We start from the raw sequence: 12228 nt of genomic DNA, 5'->3' as shown, positions 1-12228 counted from the left end.
CTACGTATAGCATGTGGTAACTCCATAACGTTCGCTGCTACCAAATTGTACGTAAAAAATTGCAAATTCAAATGAGGAGCAGCGAAACATTGGGTCTGGATCTCGCTTATGCGATCATGCACTGAGATTTAGTGCATGCGGTATGTGTGCAATACAGTGCATGCGGTATGTGTGCAATACAGTGCATGCGGTATGTGTGCAATACAGTGCATGCGGTATGTGTGCAATACAGTGCATGCGGTATGTATGCACAGTGTATATGCATGCGATACGCTCACTGCATGCAGCTGGGCCCCGTACCAGCCCGGCGGTCGCGACCACCGTGCGGTGTTTAATTTAACAGCCGCTAGAGTTCTACGAGTCGCGCTGCAGCTGTGGAACATCGACTTCGAAGTTACCGATGCTTCAAACCCTCGATGTTGATTACGGAATGGCAGAAAAGAAGCTTACGAAGACCAAGAAATGGTCTCAGAAGTACAAGACCGAATACAGTCTCCAATACCCGTGTATTCGAAAGTCTGAAAGAGGAATTCATCATGCGTATTGTACAGTATGCAGCGTTGATATTTCAGTTGAGCACGGAGGTCGCGATGATATTCGGAAGCACGTTGGAAGCAAACGGCACACAGACATTGCAAAGGAGAGATCTTCGAGCACGAGTACCGGTACACTTCTGAATTATTTCACCAAACAAGGGACAAGCGAGGAAGAGGATGTTACCCGAGCGGAACTTCTCTTTAGTGGATTTATTGTGGAACATAACTTGCCCATATCAGTCTCAGATCATGCTGGACCTCTATTTCAAAAGATGTTTCCAGATTCAAAAGTTTCTTCAAAGTATGGATGTGCAAGAACAAAAACTTGCAAGATGTGCAAGATGTGCAAGAACAAAAAAAAAAAAAAAAAAAAACAAGAACAAAAAGCAAGAAAAAAAAAAAGAAAAAAAAAAAAAAAAAAAACAAAAACAAAGAAAGAAAAAAGAACACTGGTCAACAATTTTTTACTTTCTGAATGTTGTCTAGATTTCTACTAGTGAATTAGGGTATTCTGGCACTGCTGAATCAGGAAATGGCATCCGTTTCTCTCCATCAGGTCAGGTTTTTGTGCTAAGTTTATTTGAAAAAATCAGATCTTGTGACAAAATCAATTACATTTTTGTGGCATTATCAGCTGATTTTTGTCAACACATATCATCCTAAACATGTTTTTAAGAAAAAAATGTTTTGCCAACAACATTTATTGATTACATGATAGAAACATCGATTACTGTCATCTGAATGGTGGGCATTGATAAAGGTAAGTACAAGTAAATTGCATGTTGCGTCACCACTGTTCAAACTTCAGGGCTTGAACTTCCGTTTCTTCGAACTCCTGGAATGTTCAGCGGCAGGGAGGTCTCTCTTCAGATTCCAACAGTAGTCAGCCATCATGACTGCGTCCCAGCGACCCTGATACCTGGTCTCCATCTCCTTCATGTCCTGATGGAATCTCTCCCCCTGCTCGTCACTCATTGAACCCAGGTTCTCAGGAAACCGGTTCATATGTGAAAATAGGTAGTGCATCTTGATGCTCATGTTGCAGCCCAGGTTTCTGAAAGCAGTCAGCATGTTGTTGACAAGTTCTGCGTAGTTTCTGGCCTTATTGTTGCCAAGAAAGTTCTTCACTACCAAAACAAATGTCTTCCACGCTTCCAGTTCCACTTCGTTCATTGAGTTTTTGAACTCTGGATCTCTGATGAGCTGACGGATCTGAGAACCATCAAAGATGCCAACTTTCAACTTCTCCATGGTCAATCCTGGAAAAGCCTGGCACAAGTAAGTGAAGCAGTCACCATCTTTGTCCAGAGCCTTGGTGAACTGCTTGATTAAGCCGAGCTTGATGTGCAGCGGTGGGAAGAGTATTCTGTCTCTGTCCACCAGAGGGTCGTTGATGACGTTCCTTTCTTTGCATGGCACCAATTCCTCCCACACAGGCCAGTCCTTCTTCGTGTAATGCTGAGCACGGTCCCTACTATCCCACATGCACAGAAAACATGGGTACTTGGTGAAGCCAGACTGTTGTCCCAACAAAAAGTTCACCATCTTCAGGTCAACACAAATAAACCACTTAAGCTGATCATAACCAATTTTCTCCAGCACGTACTTCACCGCTTCATACTTCTCCTTCAGTGTAGTCGAGTGAGCGATGGGTACAGAGGCAAAATGGTTGCCGTTGTGTAGCAGAACACATTTCAGTGATCGCTTGCTGCTGTCAATGAACAGTCTCCAATCTTTGGGTTCGTACTGTGGCACTCCAAGCTTGAGCAGAAGCGCATGTCATAAATTGGCGCATGTAGGTATTGTACATTCTTCAGAGTTCGTTATTTCAAGAAATACAACTTTTTTGTATCACATTATTACAAAATCTGCCCCATTAACTTTAGTTTTGATCCACGAACTTTATGCTTTGCCTCACCAATTTTTGGAAGATTTTGAGGTTTTATGACTTCAAACTGATCCCTTTTCGACATAATCACCCAGAACTATCGTACCTGAATACTTCTTGTCATATTATTTCCAATTAAAACAATTATTTGACATGATATTTTACCCCCACCAACTTCTTCTAAAATGCTCCACACATGCGTACATGTGAACAAAAATGTAAAAAACGACATGTGGCCATATCTCAAAAACTTGACCTGATTGAACAAAACTAATGTGAGTTTTGGATTCAGCGCATCAGATTCGTCGTAAATCAGCTTAAAAAATGCAGACAACAAATTTGTTGTTGACCAGTGTAATTGGTGAGTTGTCAAATGTTACTGCTTCATCTGTTGCCGATATTGCTAGACTCGCTCCATTTAGCCTAGCTCCAGACGGTAGCAATGACAGTGGTGAGGCCCAGCTATATCCTGTCCTGATTTCGTACCATGACAACAGTGCTGGGATTGTGAAGCAAGGTTTGCTAAGTTTGCCTGCGTGCAAACAAGATTCCACTGGAGAAAACATTTTCAAACTGCTTGATCATGAGTTCAGTGACAGGAAAATTCCGTGGGGAAATTGTGTTTCCTTTTGTGCTGATAATGCCTCTGTCATGGTGGGCAAGCACAAAGGAGTCGCTGCTTATATCCACAAACAAAATCCAGAGTGCTACATCATGGGATGCCCTTGCCATATGATGCACAATACGGCCAAGAACGCGGCTCAGGCCTTACCCATTGAATTAGATGACTTTCTCATCGATATTTACTACTACTTGGACAAAAGTAGTAAACGCGTCAAAGGAGTGAAAGCACTGCAAGAACTCTGTGATGCCCCGACACACAAGATTCTGAAGCATGTCGCAACAAGGTGGCTGTCCCTTGGTCAGTGCCTAGACAGGCTGATTGAACAGTGGGAGCCACTTCGCGTCTTCTTCAAAGAAGAAGTACGAAGAAAAATGCAACCAACTGTAGCCAAGACTCTAACAACGAGCAAGAAGGACGGCACTGTATCTACTGCCAGTACTGGCACTGCAGGATCAAGCACTAGTGGAGCAGCATTCACCACTACCACTGCAGTATCTGCTGCGAAGAAGACAGCAGGGACAGCACCAAAACCAATGCTGAGAGCAGGTAGCATCACCGGCCCTTCATCACGTTCATCTACAAAGCAGATCCCTTCAGAGTCGAGAAAGACTGTGATAGTCCCATCTACAGGCAAAGAAGGACCCAAATTAAGTTCTGCTTTTGCCAAATCACTTGATAGAAGCTCAGCAAAACCTTCGAATCAGAGGTCTTCTTCCTTGGCTGCACCTACCTCAAGCTCTCTCCTCAAACGTAAAATTGGATCTGGTACTACGAGTCTGACCTCTTCTGCTGGCAGTAAACGCAAGTGTGATCGCCCTGCGGCTAAGTGTACTACGAGTTCTACAACTAAAAGCGCATCTTCCTCAAACACTGTGCAGGAATCTAGAGAAAAACGTGTCAACAGGATGTTCTTGTCTCCACAAACAAAACTCTATTGTTTCTTCCTTCGATATGCTAACAAGCTTTTTGAGAAGGGGAATCTTCTGCTCCAAAGAGACGAACCCTGTATTCATCTCCTGCACGGAGAATTGAATGATCTTCTGAAAGATATCTTCGTACGGTTTTTGAAACCATCGGTGTCATCGGTTGCTCTGGTAAATGTACCCTTCTCTGACAGAAATCATCAGAACAATGATGAGGACCTCATGATTGGGAACGATGCCAAACTGTATATAAGGGAACAAAGGAGTCTCAAGAAATCCACCTTCACTCTGAGTGAGTCAGACATCCAAGGTTTCTTCAGTGCAGTTCGCTCATATTATGTGAAAGCCTGCAATTATATCTTCAAAACCTGGCCGCTAGATGATGAATTAGCCAAGCATGCTCAGGTGCTGGATGTTAAGCTACACCAAGAAGTGGGGTTTGACTGTGTGGAGTTTTTCATCAAGAAATTCCCCTGTCTGTTTAGTGGCGGTGATAGTGACATCGACAGCACCCCTTGCTACCAGAGAGAATACAGCAAAGACATAATCAGAAGGGCTAAAAGAGCCACACAGCTGTCACTCAGCAAAGCTGCCATGGAAAAAGCAAGCAGCAGTAGTACCAGCCAGTAAGGTAAGAAAAATATTGCTTCTTTTGTGCTTTTTGTTAATCTTTGATTGTCCCCTAACTTACTAGTATTAACATACATGTAACATTAAAAAGTGCACAATTTTCCCCTTTTTTTGTTCAAAAAGTGGGAATTCTTAACATGTTAAATGCTCCAAAATAGGGCTCAGAGGGCACGAGAGAGCGTCTAGAACCCCAGAGCTTCCAGGGCCCTAAGGCGGGCCCTGGACCCCGCCGCAAGGGTCGAGCACTCCGCGCTCGAGATGTGCGCTTTGCGCACATTATTTGGTGTCGGTTGAAAATCCTCCCTAATTCTGATTTCCAAAAGTTGGCATCTCTGCCATCAGAGATGGGGAATACCCTGCCATTGAAAAATAATTGAAATCAGATAAGTGTTTTTCCATTTATTACAAAAAACATTTTTTCAAGATGGCCGCCCCAATCAGCCATCTTGGATCCGGCCACGCCCAAAATCAATAGGGTTCTTCCTTTTCAGGTGGTACATGTGTGACCCAAATTTCAAATAGATATGGCGAACAGTTTATGAGTTATCGCACTCACAGCTATAAATGTTGACGCCCAGACGGACGGACGGACAGACGACCCGGGTGACAACAATATCCCCCTTCCGCCACGCGGTGGGGGATAAAAATCACTCATTCGATCAGTTTGAATAGAGAAAAGGAGTTATTATGCTGTTTTGTCACTGTGTGTACCACAATGAGCATGGAGAAAAGAAAGAAAACCAGAGAATTGTCTGAGGATGTCTGACACAAGATTGTAGCCAAGCATGGACAATCTCAAGGCAACAAAAGTCCATCTCCAGAGACCTTGATGTTCCTGTGTCCACCGTACACAATGTTATCAGGAAGTTGAAGGCTCATGGCATTGCAGCCAACCTCCCTGGATGTGGCCACAAGAGAAAACTTGATCGAAGATTGCAGCGAAGGATTGTTCGTATGGTGGAGAAAGCACCTCGATCAACTGCCCAACATATTCAAGCTGACCTTCAAACACAAGGTACGATAGTTTCAACTCGCACCATCTGTCGCGAACTTGATGAAAGGGGGTTCTATGGTCGGAGATCCAGGTGGACCCCACTGAAGAAAGCCCGAACAAGCCAAAATCCTTCTGGGAGAATGTCCTGTGGACAAATGAGACCAAATTAGAGCTTTTTGATAAAGCACATCATCTCTGTTTACAGGAAACAAGAGGAAGCCTTCAAAGAAAAGAACACCTTCCCAACGGTCAAACACGGAGGAGGTTCGTTGATGCTTTGAGGTTGCTGTACTGCCTCTAGCACTGGGTGCCTTGAATGTGTGCATGGCATCATGAAATCAGGAGATTACCAAGGAGTTTTGGAGCGCAATGTTCAACCCAGTGTCAGCAAGCTGGGTTTCCGTCGAAGGTCATGTGTCTTGCAGGCAGCAGGAGGGCAATGACTCCAAACACACTTCAAAAAGCACCCAGGAATGGTTCAAGACAAAATGCTGGACTGTTCAGAAGTGGCCAGCAATGAGTCCAGATCTAAATCCCATTAAACACCTGTGGGCAGATCTGAAAACAGCAATTGGGAGAAAGCACCCTTCAAATCTGGGAGAACTGGAGCAGTTTGCACAAGACGAGTGGGCCAAACTGTCAGTAGAGAGGTGGAGGAAGCTCATCCGTGACTATAGGAAGAGCTTGACTGCAGTTATTTTGTCCAAAGGCCGTGATACCAAATATTAAGTCGAGGGTGTCAATATTATTTTGTAAATGCCATTTCTTGATTTTATAATTTGAAAGGATATATTAAGTTCTGAATCAAAAACAAAGGTTCTGCAATATTAACAGTGAAATAAAGAATTGTGGAGACAAAATACTTTTGTTAATTTCAACTTATTTTCATGAAAATTGTAAGTTATTTGAAAAAAAAATGCAAGGGTTCCAATATTGTTGGCCACAACAACACATTGCCATATTGGCGGCCTCTTCTTCACCCCGATACTGCACCCTCTCGCATGCCACGTCCTCTCATGCTATATATTGATATATAGCATGGTTCTTGGAAGTATTATGAAGGTGATTTGTGTTCTACAATGTCCTCGTGTTTCAATCCAATTAAAAAAAAAGGTTTATATACGTTTAAAGGTGTATAAATAAATCAATTCCAGGTTTTACCCTGCGTCTATTACATCACCCTGTCCAACACATTACATTACTGATTGGTGCCTATTGTATGTATCCTCTATGATGTCCTCAAAGCAGTATGATTCATGTTTGGAATGATTTTCAATTGTATTCGACTGCCAGGCAGGCAAACAGTAAAAATGTTCTCACTCCTCTTTGCGGATGTGCGATCGGGACAAATTCAGTCAAAGTATTGTAAAATGGCAAACTTGTCTTCCTATTCATGTTGCGATTTGCGTTTAAATAACACTTGATTCAAATAAGTTCTTCCTCGATCATAAACTGACGGACATGAAGCGATATAATTCTGCATTTCGCTTTGCGTGCGTGGGGTAATTACACGTGTATGCAGACAAATCCATGACAATACTGGACTTGACTTCAGACAAACCATGCCACTGAGCTTTGGTGTGTTGAGTTGAGTATGTGCTGAGCTAATCCCTCATGTATTGAGTGTGACACCCTGGGCTCCCTTTTTTACAAGCGTAACAATATGTAAGTGATGTCACCAGGCCAAAGGATTATTACCATGCAAAAATGTTTCCATGTATGTTGCAATCACCACAGTGGGAGAGAGGGCCCTTCGGTCTCGACCGGGGAGAGGATTGCGTTTCCCAACATTAATGGCAGTCTTTTGGCACGGTTCAGATCTTTGAAGGAAAGCTCCCGTTTAAACCAGAACGTGATGAAGTTGATGGCGCCTGCACATCCAATGTTAAGGCGCTGTCACACCTTGACGATTTAGCCAGCGTATGCCGACTTATGAAAATTTTTTCTAAAACGCTGGCACACGTCGAATACGTTTTGGGTAAGTTTTGATAACATTAAGAGCACGCTGAAAAACGCTGCCATACGTCGTACTTTGCGGTTGTCCTCAAATTTTAGCATGCTTGAAATTTTACGACGTATGCCAGCGTATGACTCACAAGTTCCGCTACGCTGGCCATAAGTTGTAGGCACGTTATGCGATCGTTGACACATGTTACTTGTAAGTTACTCATAAGTCGAAACACGTCGAGGTAATGTTTAGCGTACCCGAAACTTATTTCTAACCTATGAGTAACGTGTTGTAGGCACATTACACTATCGTTGACACACGTCGAGGCACGTTACTTGTAAGTTACTCATAAGTCGAAACGCTTCGAGGTAATGCTTTGCGTACCCAAAACTTATTTATAACCTAAGAGTAACGTGTTGTAGGCACATTACACTATCGTTGACACACGTCGAGGCACGTTACTTGTAAGTTACTCATAAGTCGAAACGCGTCGAGGTAATGCTTAGCGTACCCAAAACTTATTTCTAACCTATGAGTAATGTGCTTTGAACCTATGTGTAACGTACCTCCAACGCATATTGACGCATATTGACGTATGTAGACGTATTTGATTGACGTATTCCGGACGACCACAGAACTTGCTGAACGTGTTTCTAATTTACAGCTACCGTATTATGGCGTATTGGCAGCGTTTAAAAAAAAAATAAAAAAAACAACAATAACTTCCGATATTTCGTCACGTGCCGTTACGTCACGTCCGATTGCCTCTTCAGTTTGCTCATGTCTTATTCTTAGTTCCTCCTCTGTGAATATTTTCTGTTTTAAGATATTGTCACGTCGACGTCGAAACTTAAAAGCAAATGTACGAATATATTTTAAAATTCGTGATATAATAAAAAAAACAACAACCAGATATTTCGTCACGTGCCTTCACGGAGCCAAGGAGAAAAAAAGAAAATGTTCCTTGACGGAGAAAATAAGTTCCGGGTATGCTAAACATTACCTCGACGTGTTTCGACTTATGAGTAACTTATAAGGAACTTGTGTCAACGTGTGTCAACGATCGCATATCGTGCCTATAACTTATTCCCAGCATGGCGGAACGTGTGAGCCATACGGCGAGTACGTCGTAAAATTTTTAGCATGCTTGAAATTTCACGATGTACTAAACGTACCACGAAATATGACGGCATACTTCATCGTTTTTCAGCGTGCTCTTAACGTATACACAACTTACCCATACCGTATTCGATGTGTGCCAGCGTTTTAGACACATTTTTCATAGGTCGGCATACGCTGGCTAAACCGGCAAGGTGTGACTGCAATGTTGACACTTCCAATTCTCAGGTGGTTATTATTTAAATCGGCGTGCGGCAGGTTTTTAACAGGCTACGCCACGAGTTCGTCGGCGATACGTGCAGCGCGCTATGCCTAAGTTAAACTATCGTTGGGCATAGGTTGTGAACGCCGACAACAGGCTAAGCATTCGTTGGAATAAGTTATCTATAAGACAACGAAACGTTCTGTGCCCGTTACTAATATGTTATGCATACGACCAACACTTTATGAATACGACCAAAACTTTAAAAAAAACATCAAAATTTCAGCGTACGCCAATGTTTTACATACATTTTTATACGTTGCCATTGCTGGCTAAATCGTCAAGGTGTGACAGCGCCTTTAAACGTGTGAGCATGGCATATACGAGTCAAGTAACTGGAGTGTGGAGTGTGGAGTGTGGGTGTGTGGTTGTTTTTGTTTGTTTGTTTGTTTGTTTCAGTTTCATGGCTTCTTCATTTATTTATGTTTTTTTCACCATGTGAACTTTTGTCGGCAAAATTTTCAACAAACCTTAATGATGAGAAAATGGGGGAAGACAAATTAATAATTCGGTCAAAGGTCAATTCTCATCCGATTTCCTTGAAATTTGAGCAAGTTTTACATATTCAGGCACTGAGTTGGTTCACCAATCAAAATCTAGAAGCATGTAGTTTTCGAGGCCCAAAGGTCAAGGACGCAGTGACCGATTTCACCAGTACTGGTCACAGACCGCTTGCTCATTTCTATATTTCTGTCCAGGCCATAACGTTTTTACCATTTGAGCTTTAGTCATCAAATTTTCAACAAACCTTCATTATTATAATATGGAGTAAATAATACAATTCACAAATTGTACATTTTTTTTTTCGCTGCTGTTTTCGTCATGTTTCGGTCGATCACAAAGCCCACTTGGAGGGCTTTGCATTTTGGGATGCTTTCTTGATTTATGTTTTTATTCTTCCGTTGATTTAAAGCTCGTGTATGTAAATTGCAAGGATGCAGGCACTGGGTAGATGTTCCTTTTACTTGAATTACAAGGACATTCATAGACAATGGACAAGCATGCATCGGAATTGGGATTCGTATCTGAGTTGCCAACAGTTGAAATGGGAATGTTAACAAGCCAGTTTTGTTATCACTCTAAGGATGTTCACCGCATTAGTAAGACTGCTGTGTATATCACTGACTGTTTGCCCCGCTGATACCCCTGACCTACCTCACCCCATATGCCAATTTACAACAACAACAAAAATGTTTTCCAAACTCCTCGACTGATTTGCCAAATGCTGTTACTTTATTTCACCCATGTTCTGTGAAAAGGAATACATCACATTACAAAGAGAACTGCGGAGATTACAGGCAATTTTGGATCTGCACGACGTTCCTTACGTGCAGCCAAGTAAGCCCACGCGACACGGAACATGTAAAGGGGACCGTTGCAAGTTTCCATGAGAGAACTCTAATATATGATTTATTCATTGCAGAGCGACAAACCACACCTCTGGGTGCAGGTGCGAGTGAAGCAGCACCGTATTATCCGGTTGACTGGATTGTCCCGCCGCAACTTCGTGGCGACGGTGGGATCCGGCCGTAAGAGCCGGAGGAGAAGCATCATCTGCTCGTCGGGGCGGCACTGTTACATACAAAGAGGAAGAGTGCTGTGTTCAGATATTTATTGTTACCATCACTTTCTACTGAAGCACTTTTATGAGATTGTATGAGAGTATAAAACTGTGGTTTGTGTTTTTAATCATTGAAAGGGAAGCTAAACTAAAATTTCAAGTCCGAATCTAATCAAAATCTTCTATTGAATGAGAAGGAGGGGGGATTAGGGTAAGAAACATGGAATTACAAGGATAGCTCTCAGTAATGGACATGACCAATCAAAGAACCAGGAAGTCAAGACAATTTCTCCAAGCTTTGTGCTACTTAAAGAGCAGGTTGCAGGTCACCAAACATGTTCTGAAAATTTATCAATATGATTATATGTGCATTAAATAGTTTGCTACAAACTATTGTGGTTGCCTAACTATTGGCAAAATTTATGAAATTTAACTCCGAGGTTGTTATTTCTCGAGGCCGTTGAAAAAAAACAGCCGTGTGCTCATATATGGATGGTGACGTCACGTTCTCCAAAACAAAGCGGTGCTCACTGACTCATTGAAGAAGTGTCCAGTTCAGCGGGCAGTTCTTTCGAGCTTGCAACTGTCTATATTATCCTTTTTTATTTTGAATTATTGTAGAACAAAGTTATTTGGATATTTGTACATCATGCCTCGCACGTGTGTCGCCATGTTTTGTGAAAATGGCTGGAAAACGGGTAATCGCTCCCACCGATTCCCGAAGGAATCAAACATTCGCCGGCAGTGGATAAGATTTGTACAAACAAAACGGGTGAATTTTCCCCCAAAGAAAACGGGTAAAGAGGACCCTTTGGATCGACGTGTCATTTGTGGTGACCATTTCACAGCCGAGGATTACGAAGGCAACGCAATGAGTGACGGTTTCAAAACAAGCGTGACGCTGTGCCCACCATTCAGCCTTCTCCTCCTCAGCTGGCTCCTGCTTCATTTTCTCCCACTGTCACCTCTCAAGGATTGGGGCATTGTGTTTATCTATAAATGCATATAAGAAATCGAGAAATTATTAGAATACACTATCCGGAAGTCCGTACGTTGTAACCCATAATGGGGAACGTGGCTGAGAATCTCTTCCCCAAAGGTCCCACCTACGCAGCAACGTGTCCTTGGGAAGCACTTGTCCGATTAATATCAAACCTTGAAAAGGCACATACTCAGGTCCCCAGAAATATACCTGGGAAGTTTCAATTAGATCGGACCAGTGGTTGTCGAGAAACAGCAGACAGACACACACACTGCTGGAATTATAGATAGATATGCCACAACAGTCTCTTGAAAGTTGGGGTTTGTTTGAACTGTTCACTTTCGCTGGGGTCAAGCTCAGCTGTCAGAAAGACTTCAACGCCAAGGCTACGGTGTATAATATATTTGGGTCCATTATATTTCTGACTCTTGAGTGACTCGAGGGTTGGTGGTGGTCGTATGGCAGCTATCATTTCTTGAAGCACAACTGTGTCGCTGATGCAGTGCCCCTCGACCAGTACACACACTAGAACTGGTACTCATTTTGCCGACCTCGGAACGATGAACAGGCTGAGTCAACCTCTTGGTGTATTAATTCAGCGGCTGACGGAGCTTGAACTCAGGACTTTAGGATCCCAAGCCACCATCCTAACCACTGAGCCAACACCAGGCTACTAGAGAGTTAAAAAAAAACTATTATATCAAGTCACAGACAAATCAAACTTTACAATATTTTATGCATTGAACAAGAAAATGAAAAT

At 42.6% G+C, this 12228-nt stretch overlaps 1 protein-coding gene across 2 annotated transcripts in view; it reads left to right on the top strand.

The window, feature by feature from the left end:
- The window catches only part of GNPTG (N-acetylglucosamine-1-phosphate transferase subunit gamma), a 35415-nt gene extending 24539 nt beyond the window's left edge, over nucleotides 1-10876 (top strand). For both annotated transcript variants that reach the window (XM_085891000.1, XM_085890999.1), the window contains 2 exons: nucleotides 10185-10263; nucleotides 10349-10876. In XM_085891000.1, the coding sequence (XP_085747126.1) occupies nucleotides 10185-10263; nucleotides 10349-10458 (189 nt within the window). In that variant the 3' untranslated portion in view covers nucleotides 10459-10876. The remainder of the gene's footprint in view (nucleotides 1-10184; nucleotides 10264-10348) is intronic.
- The last annotated feature ends 1352 nt before the right edge of the window (nucleotides 10877-12228 follow it).

The sequence above is a fragment of the Eptatretus burgeri genome, chromosome 8 (genome assembly GCF_056783735.1).
Source record: "Eptatretus burgeri isolate ZD-2024b chromosome 8, Ebu_testis_v1, whole genome shotgun sequence".
Classification (NCBI taxonomy): domain Eukaryota; kingdom Metazoa; phylum Chordata; class Myxini; order Myxiniformes; family Myxinidae; genus Eptatretus; species Eptatretus burgeri.
Note: the sequence above shows the minus strand (reverse complement) of the source record. Positions and strands in the feature narration are given on the sequence as shown.